At 34.9% G+C, this 22310-nt stretch overlaps 1 protein-coding gene across 1 annotated transcript in view; it reads left to right on the top strand.

The window, feature by feature from the left end:
• Positions 1-22042, top strand: part of TfIIA-L (transcription factor IIA L) — a 54032-nt gene extending 31990 nt beyond the window's left edge. The window contains exon 6 of the mRNA XM_069829309.1: positions 1137-22042. Coding sequence (XP_069685410.1) covers positions 1137-1244 — 108 coding nt within the window. The 3' untranslated portion in view covers positions 1245-22042. The remainder of the gene's footprint in view (positions 1-1136) is intronic.
• The last annotated feature ends 268 nt before the right edge of the window (positions 22043-22310 follow it).

The raw sequence follows: 22310 nt of genomic DNA on the forward strand, positions 1-22310 counted from the left end.
GATGGGCGTCCGGGTCGAGTTTCATCGTGAACATTTGTTCGCCCATTGTTGAACATTTCGCACCATTTTCTCACATTTCTTTCATTCATTACAGTATCACCATACACTTCTTTCAATTGCCGGTAAATTTCTGCAGGTTTCAAATGTCGGGCATTCAAAAATCGAATCACACTCCTCACCTCACAGTAGGCGGGATTATCAATCACGTCGTTCATTTTGAAGTAACACAAAATGCACAATGGCGACTTGTTGCAACCAGTACTCACAACATTATGAGAACACATGTTAAGGAAGCCAGTTGACCTTCAAACAAGGAAGGGGAGTCAGCTGCGCGGCGGGTATGCGCGAACGGTCGTTATTTCCTGGATCCCCCTCGTATAATCACAATTCTCCTTCCAAATTTACATGTTTGAAATTATTTTTACAAAAACTTTTTACTCATAACTACATAATACATAAAACGCATGAAATTTACCTGTCATATATATTACAATGTATATTCGTTAATTTGTTCAAGTTCTAGATTACGTGTTTTAACATATCTGATGATGCCGAAAAGGCGAAAACGTTAATATTTTATACATATTGTAGCAAATAAACATTTGCAAATAGATAAACCTTATGATTGAACTCAAAATATTTTCACTATAAAATATTTTCTCTTCAGAGTATCATGTATTGTTCGAAGAAAATTCTTCTAGCAGGTTGATACCAAACATTTGTAAGATCAGCTATAAAGAGAGACAAACTTGCAACCCCTTCCATTTTGATGTGATTGCCATTTGAGTTCAACACTTAGCAAAATGCTCACATAGCGACCAGCACTGGGTTAAGGGGAGTATTTTTGCTCATGTTCACTTTTGATGCAAATTGCTACTACTACCACAGTCTAGTATATAGTCACGAAGCTCAATATGTAATAAATATGCATCCATAGATAGTTGCTAATCACTAGGATCGCTACAATCACCTCATTACAGACAATGCAAAATACTACCTGCACAGTCTATTGTTCCTGGCAACCTCGCAACTCAAACTTCGTGACTGTATATACTAGACTGTGCTACTATTACACTTTATTATAGATTTCGCCTAACTGAAAAGATAATTATTATGAACAATTTCCATTGTTACAGATTACACGGAGTAGAAACAAGTGGAAATTTTATCTCAAAGATGGGATTATGAACCTCAGTGGCAAGGATTATGTGTTTCAAAGGGCAAATGGTGATGCAGAGTGGTGAGAATTTCTGTACAGAATAAGGAAGACTTTTGTCTGAATTGATATTAAGTTAAGGTCAGTCACTCACTGTTACCAATTGAAAGTAGGCTATCAGCACTCGGGGTGAAAAAAAAAATATATCTATGCAAAAAAATTTAAATAATAATGGGAAAACTAAACACTTGTGATGTGTGAATGTGGCGATGTGTGTTCAATGAGTGCTTGGAAGACAAAGTGCATAATCTTGTTGGATTGAGTTGAAAGAATCCATACTCTTTGAGTCTGGAATACATGTTACAAAGAAAAAGCAGTTCACAGGAAAAGGATATTCTATAGATAATATTCGCAGAGTCCGTAAACAAGCAAGCATATTGAGGCTATTACAGCTCTGGTCAGGCCATTTATTTCAGTCAGTAAATGTAACTATTTGGAAGTGCTTTTGATGTAAGCTCGGTATTGCAGACATTAGATCAAGGTGTGCCAAAACTTTACCCTCCGATTTTCTGATAATAATAAGAATAAGTAAATAATGATAATAAACAAAAAGGAACTTGATGAATAGGCTGTGTATTTTGTGTAGCTTCTGTATTGTGATATAACAACTGAAGAAAGCATTTGGGGGTTTGGGAACCGGGATTACTTAATTGCAGAGCACAACCAGTTAAAATAAAAGACTTCTATTAAGCTTGCATCACCAGCATGAAAATGTTCCTTTCTAATATTTCATTGCATTTTTATTGTTCTTAGATACGCAAACCTGTATAAATACCATTCATTGTGAAGATGTGGGACTATTATTTTCTTTTCCTTCAAAAGTGCAATGAATTTGTTACGAGAAATCACAAAATGAATGTCATAATTAAGTATTTTTGATAGATATTTTGTATTTCTCTTAATGATGATGTGTCTGATTTGAAATTGAGATGTTAGTGAAAACAAATAAGTTAAGTAATGTGTATTTAATTCCACTTACTGTAGAGATGCAAAAATGATTGTGTGATACTTAGACATTAATATTATGTGGAGGGAAGTCATTGTAAGAACTTGAACGTATAGTTTCAGTGAATACACGAGGATTTCTCTGGAAGAAATGCCATTATTTTTTATTCAAATACTACTGAAGCTAGGGAAATTAAATTTATGTATGCTACAGTTCAGATCTTTCTACGTTTTTTCTTCACTTTCTCTAGCACTTGATAAATCTCTTTATCTTTGCTGTGTAAAAGTCATTATACGAGGGTCATGCCGAAAGTAATGCCTCCTGTTTTTTTTTGTTTACTTGTAACATCTGAGTTGGATGTTAGTGGCGTAATGAAGGTTGAACCTTCATACTAATGTCCTGTTAAGGCTGGTCCACAATAAACCGGGAACAGAAACGACAACGAGAATGGAAATATTATTAAAATAAATGTATTTAAATGTGAGCATTCACAATTAACGAGACGCTTGCTGGAGTCTGGGAATGGGAACATGAAAATTAATTGAAGGGTACACGGGAAAAATGAACAATGTCACAATTCCTTTATGGCCGATGTCGTTATTTAATTCACTGTATTACTACAAACTTTAGTGTTATTTTTACCAAAAGTGGTAAAGCAGAATTAAAATCACGGATACACTCATCATATCCTTCATTTCAAGTAGAAAAACCAATAAATTTTGCAGTAATATACTGAAATAGATCAATATCTCACCCTTAATGGAAATGTAACATTGTTCGTTTTTCCCGTATGCCCTTCAATTGCGAATGCTCACATTTAAATACATTTATTTTAACAATATTTCCATTCTCGTTCTCGTTGTCGTTTCTGTTCCCGGTTTATTGTGGACCAGCCTTTAGTTTGGTTGTCCTGCGACAAATAGTGGCAGGCAATCTACCAAAATGGCATCTGATATAGAGGTGTGTAAGAAACAGAAATGTTTTACTGAATTTCTCACTGCCGAACAAATTGCACCCATTGACATCCATCGAAGTTTGCTGAAGGCGTATGGAGACCATACAGTGTATGTGAGGACAGTAAGGCCGAAAGTAGTGCATTTTAACAGTGACAAAAATGACAGTCTTCTGAGATAGGCGAGGTGTGATTCTTTTGGGTGCCCTGGAGTCTAGAGAAACTGTCAATTCTGGCTAAGTTTAAAGCTTGAATTTCCAGAGTCAGGCCAGAGAAGAAAACCTTTTGCTTGCAATGCAATAACACCAAACCCCACACCAGTTTCGCGACCACTGAGCACGTTGAAAAATTTGGCTGAATTGTCCTATCACTTCCGCCATACAGTCCGGACTTAGTGCCTTCAGATTTCCATCTCTTTGAGCCTAGGAAAGTTGGACTACATGGGCAGCAACATTTTCCAGACAAGGATGCTGTCATCGCAGCTGTAACAAAATGACTTGTCTCTGCTGGTTCAGATTTTTACGAGTACGCCATACAGGCTCTTGTTCATCGCTGACAAAAATGTATAACAAATAGTGGTGACTATTGTGAAAAAAAAAAAAAAAAATTGTATGTAGCTGAAACCTTGCTCTATTTAACTGTGTTGTTATGCTCTGTGTATTTGTTGTTTCCATGAAAATAAATAGAAGGCATTACTTTCGGAATGACCCTCATAACATGGGAAACCTCCATGAGAGCATCATTATCACAAGAGCACTCACTACCCTTGAAGTTATTTTCCATAGGAACAAACAGATGGAGCAATATCAGGCCTATGTAGCAGATGTAGTTAAACTATCCAACCAAATTTTTTATTGTAGTCTATTTTAAGTCGCTATATTGGATCTTGTGTAGCAGTGCTGAAGATGTTTTTCTCTGGTCAATTTCACCCAATCTGAGATTTTATCTCCTGTCCCAACATAGTAAAATTCATTATCGGGACATCAACAACTATTATCTCTTTCAATCACCTCAGTGCACAAGCAACTTGATCTTATTATGTCTTTTAAACCACTTCCAATATCACTAACACTTCTGCCTCATAGTGCCGTCTAGTGTTGTTCCCTGTATAATTTTTTTAAATGCAGATAGTTTTCCATAAGCGTATTGCAAGTTTAGGCGCTAAAACTCAGGTCTTAGGCATCTCAAAAGACACTTAAAAATATAAAAATCTGGAAAGAGAAGTACACTAAAATTTAAAACTTACTGATCTTTCCAGAGACTTTTGAAACACTTAAAAAGTTTCTTCTTTATTCTCATTTCCATAGTTTGAATTGTGTACAATGGCAGAGGGCCGTTAACTTACCATTTTTCGTCCATCTCATAGGTGTCTGTATGCCTAGACATATAGACCTTGTATTTAGGGTTCCCCTGTGGCATCCCAACAAATCTCCATTGTCATCTTATCTCATTGCGTGTGTAGCGTAGACCAGCCTCCTATGGCACACCCTGGACAACAACTCTGTCAGTAAATTGGTCTACACAACTGGCTTCATATGGGTGAACAATGAACAGTCAAGTACCCATCTTTAGTATTAAAAAAAAAAAGACAGAATGGAATATTTTATGGGAAAAAAAATATTTTTGTGACAATCTTGTGCAAGTTATGACATCATCGAGAATATTTTAAAATGATATCTTATAGTTTTTTTTAATATTGTCTGAAAGAGCATATTTTTAAATTTATGTATAGGAAGATCTCACTCTTTTAATTAAATTTGAGACCTCTCTGAATTTTTAAAAAATTTATAAGTTTTTTTATCTTATTTTTCGATCCCAGGTGGTGACAGTATTTTTTCTCGTTGCCAAAATTTCAGAACTGCCCCGAGGTTCACTCAGCCTCCTATAAAATTGAGTACCGGGTCTTTCCCAGGGGTAAAAGGCGGTCAGAGCATGGTGCCGACCACACCACCTCATTCTAGTGCCGAGGTCATGGAAAGCATGAGGCTCCACCTCCATGCCCCCCAAATGCCTTCATGGTATGTTACGGGGACACCTTTATCTTATTTTAAACATTCAATTGATTTATTTAATTAGATATTTCGAAATGTTCCCCATTTATGACGTGACAGTATCTAAGGCGCAGTACGAACTCCTTTTTAACATTTTCAGTTGCTGCTTGTTGTATTTCTGTACACTCTTTCCTTACTCCCATCTTTAACTCGTCAATAACGCCAGATCTCATAGCAAATGAAGGTTACACGGGAATAACGATCAAGGTCCATTTTAGAAAGTTTCGAGAATAACGAATTTTAAAGTTTAAGCACTTAATACTTTCTTATGTGTGTATTTAATAGAAATTGACGTAATGGAATGTCAAGAACGATGATTTCTTATTACTAGCTAGACCACATGATAGTACTTCTTTTCCACTATAAGATAGCATTATTAACTCAATTTCGATTTTTGATGGACCTTGATCGTTTTTCCCGTGTACCCTTCAAATATCTTAATTTTCAGACAACCCCATAAAAAATAATCAAGAGGAGAAAAGTCAGGTGATCTTGCAGGCCACTGTACCTGTTCTCTTCTTCCAATCCATCTATTTGAAAACATTTCATTCAGATATTCCCGAACAGGAGCAGCAAAATGAGGAGGAGCACCATCTTGTCAATACCAAATTCTATCATCATTGAGTTCTCAGTTCTGCCATTATCTGTTAAGAACATCTTGTTATATGTTGGTTTTATCAATAAAACTACTTTCATAACACAAGGACTACCAAAATGTAACAGCAGTTAAATTGCTACCATAGTAACCATAACCATAGTGTTTCTATATAAAACAAATAAAGTATTGCATAGTGATATGAAAAATGTTTTTTTTTTTGGACAATTTTTAAAAAACTTTAAAATCACTTATCGATCATTTCATTCAGTAGAACTTAAGTAATTTGGTTTTGTCATGAGCATGGCACGGCTTCATTCAAATTTAACCCAGAGAGAATTTCTGCTGGTGGGAAAATCCTGGCATTAACGAGCAAACCACGTGGAGAAAAGAGTTACGTGAATAACAAAAACATTAGGCATTTGCACACTATGACAGGCTGCTTAGCTTCCGAATTATCAAAATACATTATTCATTAGTCTTAGATGCTGAAAATGTGGAAAACATCTTTTACACATATGTGACACATAGATTTTCATTTTTCACAGTTGAGCAGCCATGCTTTCCACATAATAAAGCATGAAAGACAAACCTATTTTGGTACTTATTTTTAATGTTTCATTGTAGAAAATAAAATAATGGAATTTTGTGAGAGATGAATGTACAATTCAGTGATATTCGTAAAAAAAAATTGTCAAATTTGCAAAATAGGGAAAATGAGCAAAATTCGCGACTAATCGCAAAAACTTGTCTATAGAACGAGTATCATTCATACTTATAAAAATTTAACTCTCTGAATCAATTAACAGCAGAAATTTTCGAAAATTGAATGTCACTAACTATAGGTTGTCATTAAAAAATGTTCTCGATGATGCCATAATTTGAACAAGAATAGCTGTAAAAATATATTTTTTCCATAAAAAATGCTATTTTATAAATATAAGGTTTGACGTGTCTGAAGCTTTTTGTCAAAAATCCTTTCATTCAATTTTAATTATAAAATTATGCGTTGCTTTTGAAAAATCTTGTGTAAGTAATACCTTTCTAAGATTTGTGCTCGCAAATTTGTGACACCTGTTGAACAAAATTAATTTGGTGGGCGAAGAAATAAAAGTTTTCAACATTTACTAAGGTAGCATTGTTCATTATGATGCCTTTCACCAGTATTGTAACACGGAAAATCTTCTACCCATATACCTTGAACACAGCAGTCAGAAGAACTACTACCTGTTTGTTCATAAAACATTTAGTTAGAGTGGAATAACATATTATTTCTTATTAAGTTTCTTGAAATCCAAGTGACATCATTGTTGTTAAATTTATGGAATTTACAGACTTCCCACACTGCTACAATCCAGCTACCAGATTTGAATTATCCTTGCATCATGTACATGAATTCTTTTTTTTTTCTTTTTGAAAATTCAATCCTTAAATAGGGCACATTCTCTCAGTGTTTCGGAAATTAGATCTAAAGAATTAAATATAACAGGTATATACCCATATATCAAAATAGGCAATATAAAACTTTCAAGTCTGCTTCACAAGGAGCTTTTACCTGAAAGCTAGATTTGTGTAATCTATTCGTTACTATAGGTACGTTAACAGAAAGCCACAATTTAAGTCACACAGAATTGTGTGCACTCAAAGTTGGGTTTTTGGCGTCTTGTCAGCCCATTTGAGTTGTATGGATATAAAGGGAAGAATTGTGATGGTGTCGTGTATGGTATCTGAGGTAGCTCAGTCGGTAGAGCATTCGTGTGCTAAGCGAAGGGTCCCAGGATCGGTACCCGGCCCCAGAACAATTTTTCCCTTGAAATTATTCAAGCCTGCTTTAGAGGAAGCTTCTGCCTGAAAGCCAGATTTGCATAATATAAAACTTTATCAAAGTGCTTAGTGTTAAAAAATTCGCATATATAGTGATTTTCGGAACTTTCATTCACAGATAAAATAAACATTTGCCTAGCATTTGATATTTACTATACTCACAACAGCAATGTCATTCCCTGTTTTGGTCCACTGCTACAACTATGTCATCTGGTAGAAAAAAGTGAAAGATACAAGACATGAACGGTATTCACATAGCACAATAAAAATTAATTTTCAAGGTCATATTTCCAAAATAAAAATGTAGGGGCATTTCTTTTGGAACGACCCTCGTAATTTTATACAGTCAATTTAATTATCCACTGTAGTGAGGAAACCAGATAGAGAATGCAAGTGGTTATGTAAAATCTACACACGAATACTTTTGTTAGAGCAGTGTTGTAGAACTGTACTACTGCACGTTGTTAAACTTCTCGTCACTAAGAATCAAGTTGAAGCAAATTTGAAATAATGAAAAATTGTGATCAATTAGAATATTAAACTTATATGTTTATAGTGTTGTGACATTTTTATAAGAACTGTATACGTTACTTGCATGCCCAATATATATGTTTGGTCACTAATAATTTTGTTAATTTTGGAAGTCCCACATACAACTGTTTTGTGTAATATCATGTATTTTATTTTATAAGAAAAGCAGAGGATAAAAAATTTGTTGCTTACAACAACATATATTTACTTAATACTCTTTGAACTCCTATGTACCTTCTTCATTTTGTATTCATATTATTATTGATATCTTTTACTAAGAATTTTTCAACCACCAGCGTGGCTCAGTTAGTTAAGGCGCTTATCTGCCAGTCTGAAATTGCATGCAGGCACGGGTTCGATCCCCACTTGGGCTGATTACCTGGTTGGGTTTTTTTCCGAGGTTTTCCCCAACCCTAATGTGAATGCAAGGTAATCTATGGCGAATCCTCGGCCTCATCTCGCCAAATACTATCTCGCTATCACCAATCTCATTGATGCTAAATAACCTAGTAGTTGATACAGCGTCAATTCAATTCAATTTGTTAAGCCATTAAACATACAGTGATAGGCTGAAACACAAAACATTTTGAAACTCTAAAATTAATGAAAACACTTCACCCTTATGTAATAATTGTAACTAATCTAAATAACTTTTATTTATTAAAAAACAATTTCGTATGAATTTATGTTAAGAAACTCATCTACAGAGTAGAAAGGATTCATTAAAAGCCAATTATAAAATCTAGCTTTGAAACTATTGGTTGGTAACTTATAATATTGAATAATTGTCAGCCCACTTTGAGGTCTGTGGATATAGAGGGAAAAATTGTATCGGTGTCGGTTAGAGTTCCCGGGTAGCTCAATGGTAGAGCGTTGGTACGTTAAACTAAAGGTCCCGGTACCCGGCTCCGGAACAATTTTTCCCTCGAAATTATTCAAATCAACTTTACAGGGAGTTATACCTGAAATCTTGATTTGTATAATACACGTCACTGTTCGTTAACAGAAACCCACAATTTAAGTCACACGGAGTTAGTGTGCACTCGAAGTTGGTTGCTTGACGGTTGTCAGCCCACTTTGAGGTCTGTGCATATAGAGGGAAAAATTGTATCGGTGTCGGTTAGAGTTCCCGGGTAGCTCAGTGGTAGAGCGTTGGTACGTTAAACTAAAGGTCCCGGGTTCGATAACCGGCTCCGGAACAATTTTTCCCTCGAAATTATTCAAATCAACTTTACAGGGAGTTATACCTGAAATCTTGATTTGAACTTATAATATTGACTGGGAAGCTTAAATAATAACCAACCAACTAAGAATTTTCGGTCTCTCCTGTCTTACCCTCTTTGTGTAACGCATCATCAGAAGCAAATATGTATACTGATTTTTGTTTGGGATGTGCTCTTAGCCTCTAAATTAAAAATGAAAAAGCTTTGTAAGGTGTACCAGGAGAATGTTGTCAAGATACTACACGAGTTATATAATAAAATCGTAAAACTCGCCAAATTAGATGTGCGATGTAAAATACTTTAAAAAACTCAAGACAATATATTCATTTCATAACTCACAATCTACAGTGATACAAAAGATGAGTAATGTATTCCTTTGAAAATTCACAATTTACAAGGATATTGAAGATAGTATATTTAATTTGGTTTTGATATATACACACACACAAAATATTATCATGCAGGGAAGAAATTTGACCTTTAAATAGTTAACCATATTAGGTTCAACCTTTATTTGAATTCAACTTCAGCTTTCTTTTTGTTCGGGATGAACACTCATCATAACATGAAATCATTGATTTCAGCTTTCAAAATAAAGTAAAGCTTCCATTAAGCTTATCATTGTTTCTACTAATCATAATTGTTTTCGGATCATGTACCAGGACATTTCACCTGAATGAATGACTAACATTCACATGTCCACACTGGAGAATAATGACCACGAAACAAACTGGCCCAGGATCGAGACAAGGTACCTGGTTGAGGTTTTTTTCGGGGTTTTCCTCAACCCATTAAGAGCAAATGTTGGCTAACTTTAGGTGCTGGACCCTGCACTCATTTCGCTGGCATTATCACCTCATTTCACATAGATGCTAGATAACAATAGCAGTTGATAAAGCATCGTAAAAGAAACCAATTAAAAAAATCATTCGCGCAATTTCGAGCATCCAGCCACACATTCAATCAAGGAAGGAAGTTCATGAAACAACGAAATTTTGATAATTTCAAGAAACAAAATGATCTAACTTTTCAACTCTAGTCATTGACTGTGTTCAGCTAGGACAGCGCTAATTCAGCTATTCATTTTTGCTGAGTTACAGCAGCTGTGAGGTCCTGAATGACCATTGCAAAATGTCCGCTGTGTTTACAAAGAAACACGCTGCTATTGTTCCGTCTACTCCGGAATATATGATACTATTGGTTGTTGCCTACCCCCTCCACTTTCGCTGGCTAGCAGCAGGCTTGCAGCGAAAAAAATTTTGCTATAAAAAATGGCGCCCGCTATTTCAGCACTGTCGGCCAGCAAGGCGTTCAGTGCTGTCGCTATTTCAGCGCTACCTCAGCGCTGTCCCGGCTGAACGCAGCCATTCACTCCAAAAACAAAGACATCACTTCACAGCTTCTGATTAAATTTCACGTTCTGTGCAACATTTCAACACATGCACCTGTCTTCCAAATTATTACAAGTAGAATAGGTACAGCATTAGTTGGGAGGCCAGAGAGAAAAATATCTTTGGAGAAGCCGAAATGTAAATGGGAGGATAATGTTAAAATGGATTTGAGGGAGGTGGGATATGATGATAGAGACTGGATGAATCTTGTACAGGATAGGGACCGATGGTGGGCTTATGTGAGGGTGGCAATGAACTTCTGGATTCCTTAAAAGCCATAAGTAAGTAAGTAAGCAAAGAAGTAGCTGATAGTTTTCAGTCGTGTTTATTGCATATTAGTTTTTCTGGTCACGAAATGTAGCTCTTTTGTTCGGTTTTGAGATTTTTGTTTCTTTACACAATTACTTCAACTACTGTAAGCCCACTGTGACATAAGCATTTAAGATATTATAATTTCAATGTTAAAATTGGTAAACATGACATCTCATCAAAACACGAGATTCATTGTTATTGACTTCTACTACATTTGGTTTTCTTTTAAAGTGGTATAAAATCTAACAGATTTAATATTTTTTATTAAATTAAATGTCATGTTAATGGGTGATATTTCCTGTAATATATAATTTTGCTCAAAACTGTAATGTAAAAGGCATATGCTTATATGTGGCTAGATTTTAGTTTCGAACAAATTTTCATCCATTAGGCTTCAGTGATTTCATAATCATCTTAATTTTATAGACTGAATTGATGATAATCGAAGTTCTTTTGTCGTTTTTTCCTGTAGGTAATCCAAATCTACGTAATCTCTCTTGTGACTGAATTATCCTACAGGGTAGACTCCTCGAACTTCCCTGATTTCCATTGATTCTATTAAAAAAAACTAGGTTTATTTTCTTTTTTTATTTTTATCAGAAAGAACAACTCAAATATTTTCATTGAAAGAAATAGATATCTACATGGGCTCTGTTGATGGCACAAACAATATTAAATTTCTGACCAGATTCACACCAGCGTATATGGTGTGATGGTTGCTACTGCTTCTACGATGCCTGCACGTAAGACATTAATATCAGGTATCATGGTGGAGTACACATTGTCCTTCATTTAGCCCCAGAAGAAAAAATCTAAAGAAGTTATGCCGGGTTAACGAGGAGGCCAAGCTATGGGACTACCGTGGCTGATCCAACGGTTTGGGAAGGCGTTGTTCAAAGCTGTACCCACAATGTTGCTCCAGTGAGGTGGTGCTCCATCTTGTTAAAAGATTATGTTTGGCTGTTTTTGTGCTATCTGAGGAAATGCAAATTGTTCAAACATGTCTAGATAGCCTACGTAATTTGTGACAGCAGGCTCCAAGAAGAAGAAAGATCCAATTATCATGTCCTTCATCAGACCACACCATACATTTACTTTAGGCCTATCTCGAATATGCTCCTGGACTTTAATTGGGTTTTCGGAGCCCCATAAACGAATATTGTGCCAGTTAATTTTTCCGGACACATGGATGTTGTCTCGTCCGAAAACATGAATCTGGCTGATACCTCTATTATCAGGGAGTATATCTCACTTGACAATATGTGTTGGAGAAAAAACAGTAATTGTTGGATACATCTTAAGTCTGATTAGTGAACTACTGTATTACTAGTCAGCTATGTATTCAATGGTACCCCATTATCTCCTGGCTTCGTTGCCTCATGAGTAGGGGCTCTATTTTTTTTCGTGAAATAAGTTGCCAATTAAATTCATTGTGTTATGTTTAATAGAAAACTTGTTACTTTTCTCTTACACATATCTCATATCAGCATTGCCAAAATATAAACTAAGCATGATTTCTGTATTGTCAACACGAAGATTTGTGCAACAGTCGTTTTTCGTTTACACTGAAAAGCTTCTCTCATTGTCCACATTAGATGTATAGTCCCGTTGCTCTAATTTCCGGCAGCCAATCACGTTGCAGGTCGGCTACATTTAAACATGTGCGTCTTGTGATTCACTGATGAAGATGTTAAACATTTCTTAAGGCTGGATAAATACTTAATATATAATTGCCCGCCATTTTGGCCCTTTCGTTGGCATTCGCAGAAAGCACACGAGGACGTTATTTGCTGAATTACAGTGTGTTTGATTTATTATCATAGGAGCTACGACATGATAATATTTAACGGTGTGGCAAATAGATCCCTCGTTTGGTAGCTCGGCAACGAAAGAACAAAAATGGCGAACGACACTACCTACCTAGCCTTTATAGAGCCTTGACTTCCTAAGACGTAAGCAAAGAGGAGGAGTCACGCCGGGAATAACAGCATCGCGACTATAGCAAATCACTCTGCGTACAAATCATACCAAATTCATTGTGGTTCTTCCATTTGTCCCCACAAATTGCCTTTGCATCAAAATATAGCCTCAGATACAAGACATTCTACAGCAGCGATTGAAGAATCTTTTGCAGCCAACTACAAAAATCAATCTTTTTTTGATAGCCACAGATATAGTAAAAGTGTATACAATATCCATAAATATTGGTGTTACCAAGCAGTTGACAAATTAACTGACAAACTCACAAACATGTTTTTTAACAATATTGTAGAAAATTTTGGTGCATATTTCGTAGTTTTTGTAACAGAAGATGTATATATCATGGTTATTGATATACGTATTCTGCACAGTGATTCAAATTTTTCGTTATTTCGCTAGTTTGTTTTGCTTAAATATGATATGTAGAAGGGTAAATGTAACAAAGAAGTATTTATGGAAAATTTCGCTCATATCACTATTACAAAAAAGAAAATAGTCCCTATTCATGTGTTATGCCTTATTGGTGTCACTTATGAGGTTTCAGACTGCTGACTAAACATACATAACCAAATTAAAAAATAATATATTATGCAAGCTTTTATTATGATCGCTATATTCCCAGTGTATTATAACTACAACTTTCCTTCTGTTCTTGAAAACAGGACAGCCATACTGTACTCAGATAAACAATGACAATCAGATTTCAACTCGGTGAACAAGTTCAGAATAAAGAATGCAATATTAAAGTTGCTGTTTCTTTCATTGCTAAGCCAAAGAAAACGAACTACAATAAAATCTTTGGAATATGTATTATATGTCTTTCTCGTGTTAAATTCTATCGTACCTAGTTAATATGTTTGTCTGTTATTGATCTTCTTCAGAACTGGCTGTTGCTGGTCTTGGCACCTTTTGTTTTGTTTCCTGTGGGGATGTGTTTCTGTAGTGTAATGTGGAGTCACATTATGCTACACAAACACACCCACACAGGAATCAGAACAAAAGGCACCAAGACCAGCAACAGCCAGTTCTGAAGAAGGTCAATAACAGACCGAAACATGTTAACCAGGTGCGATAGAATTTAACACGAGAAAGACATATAATACATATTCCGAAGTGATATAGTGTTAAAAGTTGTGTAATCAAGATGTATAATACAATAAAATCTTAAAATATTGAGCATTGTAAAACGTAGTTAAGAATATTTTGAAGTAGAGACCACACTGGTTTCAATCATTATAGTTGCAACAATAGCAACACCAAAAATCGCTTTAAAACTTCCATTTATAAAAGATATCCTGTCTGAAATGCAAAAAGTAGACATACCGTACTAATCTTCATTCCATACAAGAAGACTATGCATGTCAACAAATACAAATGCTTGAAGACCTTCTTTATGGTGCCTAGAGCACAACGTTAATTACTTTCGTGTCTGAAACACATGTTACATATTTTCGAAGTTTTAGTGGAAAATTTGCTGTATTAATAAATACGAGAAAGAAATAAGATATTTGAAGTAGTTAGAAAACTAATTAAGACTGCCAAAAAGAAAAGTGATATGTAGGTGGTATTGATAACAGACTGTTGACAATGGGTCGTGATAACATAACAAGATCCACACCTGTGGATTAACTGTCAGCGCATCTGGCCGCAAAACCAGGTGGCCCGGGTTCGAATCCCAGTCGGGGCAAGTTACCTGGTTGAGGTTTTTTCTGGGGTTTTCCCTCAACCCAATACGAGCAAATGCTGGGTAACTTTTGGTGTTGGACCCCGGACTCATTTCACCAGCATTATCACCTTCATTTCATTCAGATGCTAAATAACCTGAGATGTTGATACAGCGTCGTAAAATAACCCTATAAAATAAATAAAACATAACAAGGAGGTTGTGTAATTTATCTTCGGCTGCATCAACACTCGGTCAGTTTCTGTTACTGTTTGCTTCTTGTGCTGTACTACAATATGTGTTGGTACAGTGCTATGTTAAATTGCTTGAAGTTAATGTACTGCAGTATATGTTCAGCATGATTAATTATCATCCATGTCGACGTTCATATACCTTTTTCTCCCTCTTCTTATGTTGGTAATTCATAATTTGTTCATCTACCAAATTTTGTGATATTTGACCAAGAGTACTTTCATGATCCAGTTACGAACAGTGGTCTAAGGAATATATAAAACAAATTACTTAATTTCTTAATAGGATTATTTTCTTCTTAATCTCGAAGGTTTCCTCTCAGTGAATGATAAAGAATTGGCTGTATATTCTCTCCTTCATAATCATTCTTTAAATGTTTAAGATTACTTACTTGAGATAAAATAAATATATGTACGAGTATTTACATGAATGGTAAATGCTTACAAAGAAAATGTATTTAGCAAATTGCACAGCATATAGGTATGTTTCTTTAAAATATGTTCAGTTGAACAACATACAATCACAAAACCTCTGTAAGGAAACATCATAACACAATTTGAAATACTAATCCATTAATTTTTAATTCTAGTCTTATTTACTGTTTATTGAATGTTGTCTGAGTGGTATTCTAATTACATTCCATTGATGAACTTTTAATAATTGTTCAGAGTCATAAACATTCAGCATTAATGAATACAGGGAAGTTATGTTATAGAAAAACAACTGAAATGTGTGAGTATATATTATCAGTTCCTCCTGTGCTCTACATGATGGTGTTAAATAAAAGAGGAGATGAGATTTTGCCACATTTACTCACATACAAGAAATCGACAAAAACTTTCTGACAAAACAGGTTAACTTATCAAACTATCTGAACTGAGAATCTCTGTTTTAAATACGTTGTATATGACAAAAATTTGCATGGTTGTCCTTGATGATTGTGGCATGATTACAATGTCGGCCATTAAATCAGAGGTTCGTGAATTCAAATCCTGTTGAGAGCAATGTATTTTAAGGGAATACAAGATCTTAGTAAGACTTCTCTTTTAGAAAGGGACGAAAGTCCTGTACTAGATTTTCAACACTTTAAAAACTCTGTCCCTGAATGAGATAGCTTGAGGCAAAATTGACTGTTCGTTTGTCGTCTGTCTTAAAATTCAACTCTTTCAGTTATCATCCCTACTTTTCATTCTGTGGCCAGATATAATAAATCCTGTCTTACTTGCACCCTTAGCTTAGAAATGAAATTTGGCACTGTAAGACTAGCTTACTCCAGAAAGGTCTACCTCACCCGTATTTCAAGGCACTGTAAGTCAATTATTTTATGTTTATTTAATATTAAAGATACGAGCTCATAACCCAATGAGTCCCAAGTGAAATTTGTGGTTATGTTGGGGCAGATTTTTCTCAGGATATTTTCACATCATCTGTCATCATTCCATCGATTTTCCATCACCATCTCATTATCATAGCCTTTTTAGAAAATGCCCGATCTTGTCAGCAATATTACATCATATTGTCTGACACATTGTTTGAGCTTTATATCTGATCAAACACTTTAACTGAAAACAGATAGAGAGAAATTATTTATTTTAATGTTAGTTTTCAACGTCATGTAAAATTTTAATTGTACAGCTATGCAGGAGAATGAATGTGAGTAAATATGGTAAAAAATATAATAGTGTACTCTGGAATAAAATAAAAATAAGTTTATACTTTTAGATATGAGAACTATATAGAAGTCAATTAATTTGTAAATAAATACAGTACATATTTTCGAAATAATAATGTACACTATTTCTATAATATTATGTTTCAAAATTAATTTGCAATAACTTGATAACCATTGAACATATTTTTATTCCATTCGATACTATGAAATGTTCACAAAAGTTCGGAGTTTTCAACTATTGTCAACCCATTTGTGCATATTGATGTTCAGCTATTGCTTTGTTACAAAATTACTAAAGTACTGTATGATCATATATCCAGATGATTCTTCTTCGCAGAAAATGCACTGTTCTTTATTGTGTATGTGAGCAAGTTAGAACAATTTGTTCTACTTCATCTTCACATGCTTCAAAATATCCTGTTCCTGCATTGAACTCTTAATGTAAGAGAGGTTCTTATAAATTTCCTGGGGAATACATTGGTCGAGATGGTTCAGTCACCTGGCCACCCAAGCCACCAGATTTGACAGCCTGGACATTTTCATGCAAAATTATATGAAAGACATTGTTTACATAAGATGTGTTAGAGTCCTCCTGGATATAACAAATTCTCAAATGCCATAACTATAATCACATAAGACATGCTGGAGCAGAGCATAGGCCTACATGGGTACAGATTAGATTATGTCCAAGCAACAAATGACGCACATTTGGAAACTGTAAGAAAACTCCAAATTTTTTTATCCTAAGTGATATAGTGTTAAAAGTTGTGTAATGAAGGTGTATAATCAAAATTTTTGTGAATATTATGTAGCAAACGCAATAAAAATATGAGAGTTGTCAAGTTGTTAAGTTTAGTTTTGTAACATGGATATAGTGTATGTTTTTACTGTGTTTTCACTGTGAATAATGTTCTGTTATTTAAACAGAAAGCAAGTCAAGCCTATGTTGCCAGCATTCTTAAAGAACTACAAGGTTCCTTTCTGATATGTGGCACATTGAGTTTCGCTGGCCTCTTGTTCACTTCAAATCCAAAAAAAGGGACATAATGCGTTGGTTTTTCTTTTCAACTGTTGCAATAAGCTGACAACACAGTTCTGTTTACACAATCAGTCAGTTGTCTCAACTGTATTATGAAATACATACTTTTAACCATGGTTAGACACACAGTACAACAACGCATTTTACTTGTGTGCGCAATACTGGATCAACTGATTTCAATTTATGTACCACTGACACGTCAGAGAACTTGAGAAATTTCAAAGCTCTTACCACAGAACATTATGATATGTGAATTTCTTTGTGTTAGTCGATGAATATTTTTTCTTGCACACAACTTCGTCCTCAAACACATATCTTGTCGTTGTTGGTCAATTGCCTAGGTAATGAAGTCATTCGCCATCTTGCATGCCAGTATTTTTGTATGATTTCATTTTCTTATTGCAATGCTGTGGATCTTTTGATGTGTGTTCCATGTTCATCTCTTCATTTACATCACACAGTACCCAAGCGGTTGTACGAGAAATTCCTGTCCTGTGTAGTAGCTTGCCAAGCAATCATGACTAAGAACAATGTAAAATGATGAATAGTAGAGTAGACGCAAGAAGTGCTTGCCACGGAAAGCTGCGCGAACTTTCGGAAATGTTCGGGTGCACTCGACCTCGCTTCGATTCAATTGGTAAACTGTTGACAGCGCATGTAACGTAATCTAAACCTAGTTGCAGAGTAACTAATAACATGACATTGTTGAAAATACAGAAGCACGATTTTTTTATATATAAAATCACTGAATGAAATGACAAAGATGATATAAGAAATATGTAATTGTTGAAAATACAGAAGCACGAATTTTTTTGCATATAAAATCACTGAATGAAATGACAAAGATGTTATAAGAAATATGTAATTGTTGAAAATACAGAAGCACGAATTTTTTTACATATAAAATCACTGAATGAAATGACAAAGATGTAAGAAATATGTAATAATTGATATTTGACGTTGTAATAAAACACTATTTTTGCGATTTTATTAAAATGTTCCGATAACTAGGGTATTATGGTCGGTTTATTTTAATCTGTATATACTCCTATGTTACGAGCGGAGCCTGTTTCGTTTTTCATAAATTTATAAATGTTATAAACATTTCCCTAGTTTAACTGTGTAATGTTTTATTAGCACTTCCTAATTTAGAGCCAAACGGGGGGCATTGTTAAGTACATTGAATGTTATACAGAACTTTGTTATTTAACAAACACACTTTGAACTATATAAAACTCCTGATATAAGGGACAAAACACAGAGTTTGTAATGCATATGCTGGCTTCTACCCGCTCTGCACAATACACTCCACGATACGAACAGCCCAAGACCGCGCTTTCGAATGCGCCCTGTAATCAGCATTCGGTGATTCATAGCAGTCCTGTAATGAGCATGGCGGCACGAGAACCGAGTATTATTATCTGTGTATCAGTCAAATAGGCAAGCTTTCTTTGCGCTTCCTCTAATAGTAATTTATTTTCCACTACACAGGTACAGTGTGTGGACATTAAAATTGAAATAGAAATATTTAAATAACATAATCATTAATAGCGTCCTTACATCAACAGTGGTTTTACAATAAACATTTACACGAAATAATAAAATATATAGGCCTATAAGTATATAAGATTTTTTTAATAAAATACATCAAAGTCGGTAAATAGAACTATTGTAATTCGCGAAAAAATCGTTATTTAAATATGTAAATCATGAAAAAAGTTTGTATTTAAAGATGTAAATCGTGAAGAAAAAGTTGAAATTTAAACATGCAAATCACTTCTAAAAATTCGTAATAAAACACTCATTCCCTTACAGGCTTCCCCACTATTAAATAAGACCGGTTATATACTAGATTGAGAAATATGTTAAGTGAATATGAAAAACATTAGGCCTATGTTCATTTACACACTGTGACAGGCCACTTGGCTGTGAAATGATCAAAATACATTATTCCTTAGCCTTCGTTGCGTACTCTGGCTGAAAAATGTTGTAAATATCTTTTACACATTTCTTATTGTGTTAGTGCGTAACAAACTTAAGATTGCACATATGTGACACATAGATTTCCAGTTTTCACAGTTGAACAGTCATGCTTTACACATGATAAAACATGAAAGACCAATCTATTTTCGTACTTATTTTGAATGTTTCATTGTCGAAAATAAAGTAATGGAAATTCGTCACCGATGAATATATGATTCAGTGATATTCGTAAAAAAAATTGCCAAATTCACAAAGAAACGGGAAAAATAAGCAAAATTTGCAACAAATCGCGATCGTAAAACATGTCTACACACTGTACAGAGTGCATCTCATTCATATGTACGTACAAAGATTTTAACTCTTGATTCATTTAGTAGAAATTCGTGAAAAAAATCATTGCTGAAAATCGTATGTTCCTAATGATGACCTTATCAACCTAAACATCGCAACAGGAGGTAATTATCGATAAAATTTCCCAGAATTTATCTTTTGCTTTATCCGAATTTTGTTGTTTTTGGGCAGATCTGAATTTACTTTTGATTAGCTGTTTTACAGATTAAAATGGAAGTCCATGTTGTAAAATTTCAGTCCCTTTTAGCCAAAAAGTCTGCTGTTTGTTTCCCTTTATAACACAGTGGGAAGTAATACACTGAAAACTAATTTCTTTTTTCTATAGTTTGGTTAGGCAATAGATAATTTTTTTACAATCCTGAATTTTAGCCCCTTTTGTAGACTGTTGTGAGACTATAGCTTGCATGGCTGCCCTTGGATCTGATAATATAATAGCTTTTTGGAATTTATTTAATCTAGAGGTTTTAAAATATATATATAATAAATAATAATAATAAATTTAGCCCGTACACATCCCGTAAGGGTAAGGGCCTCCTGTTGTCACAGGGAATTGCTCTTAAGTAGACTCCTAAGGTGAGTGAGTCTTTGGGAGCTTGGTCATATTACTGATATTTCTTCGTTTCACTGTTTCCTGACTTCCCTCTTCGATCATTTCTACCATACTCATCTCCCACACTTCCTCATATCACTTCACATGAATTACACTCACTATCCTTGACTTTCTGCCCTATCTGGTGCTTGTCGATTCATGTGTGGTGCCAGCTGCCTCCATACTTCTCTGTCTCGTGCCACTCTCGACCATTGACTTCCCGCTCTGGTTCTGAAGTAGTCTGCCCATCTGGTTTTTTGTCGTCCCACGTGCCGTCATCCTTCTCTCGGGTCTCACATTATGATGTGATTAGTCCATTTCTGGTGATCCATACGTGCTACGTGGCCGCCCCACTTCCATTTTAGGTTTTCTGCCCTTTCTACCACATCACGCATTTTTGTCCTCCTTCTTATTTCCTCGTTTCTGAGTCTGTCTCTTAGTGAAACATTTAGGATCTTCGTTTCCATTCTCCTTTGACAAACCTGTAGCTGTTTTTTCTGTCAAGGACCACGTTTGACAGCCATAGAGTAATGTCGGCATGACACATTTGTCTAGGATTTCAGCTTTCGTACTTGCTTTTTGCCGTTTGTCCATGAGTAGGAATTTGAGCGACCAAAATTTGTTCCATGCCAGTCCTATTCTGCATTTGATTTCATTCTCTGTGTTCTTGTTTAGGGAGATGCTTTTAAAATATATATAAATAGCAGTAAATTCAAAAATCTGTTGTGCTCCTCTTGAATGTACAATACTTGCTCTGTTACAACTTTCTTTAGGCAATGTCTTTTTTTCTTATCAAGAACGAAATCTGTTTCTCATCACAACACACCATTCAGTAGACACGTTTCACTGAGGAAAATGCTTTGCTGTACTAGGTATGTATCTAACCATGGATAAAAATACTGTATTTCTCAATACAGTTCAAGCAGTTCATTAACTGAGATTGCCAGTATAAAATGTCAGCAGAATTGTATCGCTGGCTTAGTGTAACAACTGATGAGGAAAGCCCACATGTTGTGTTCTTTACCAGGCTTAAAGGAAACAAAAGGTTGGGGGAAACCCAACATGCCACCAGCAAAGAACCTTGTATTTCGGTAAGAATGCCAGTAACTTAGGTTTGATTCTATCTGTAAGTTGATTTAGATTCCTGTATCAAGGTCTGACTTAACCAATAATTGTTTTCTATAATTAAATACATTCTGTATATATATATGTTTTTTTTTCTGTTTGTAATCGTTGTTTTAACTTCTGTATTAACATTAAACCTAATGACTGTGCAATTTAACTGATGATAGTGTTATACAGTAGATTCAATAAAAATGCTTATTGAGTATTTGAAGGGACAGAGTGAACATATTGTTATGACTTATGGGGGAAAATTTCATTTGTTTCATTGTCTGAAATTTGTGCCTGGTGTATAGTGGGAAGAGCTTAAAAGTTTGTAAACGAAGTTAACTAAAGAATGATGTGACTGATTTCAAAGTGTTTCACACTTACTGACCCATTCCTGAAATGTATCTTCCTGTCAGCTGTCATTTGGAGTTGTTGAATTGATGTTGCGTATTTTCCATGCATTGTGATCATTAGACCTCGGACTTTTAGGTCCTAAAAATCTTAAATTAGGTACCTAAAATAGATTCTATCACAATTCAAAATAGGTTCTAAAATTATAAAAATAGGTGAACAAGAAATGACATTATTTCATTTCCCATTACAAATTAGCCGAAACATTTGACATTATTT

Source organism: Periplaneta americana, chromosome 6, assembly GCF_040183065.1.
Source record: "Periplaneta americana isolate PAMFEO1 chromosome 6, P.americana_PAMFEO1_priV1, whole genome shotgun sequence".
Lineage (NCBI taxonomy): Eukaryota > Metazoa > Arthropoda > Insecta > Blattodea > Blattidae > Periplaneta > Periplaneta americana.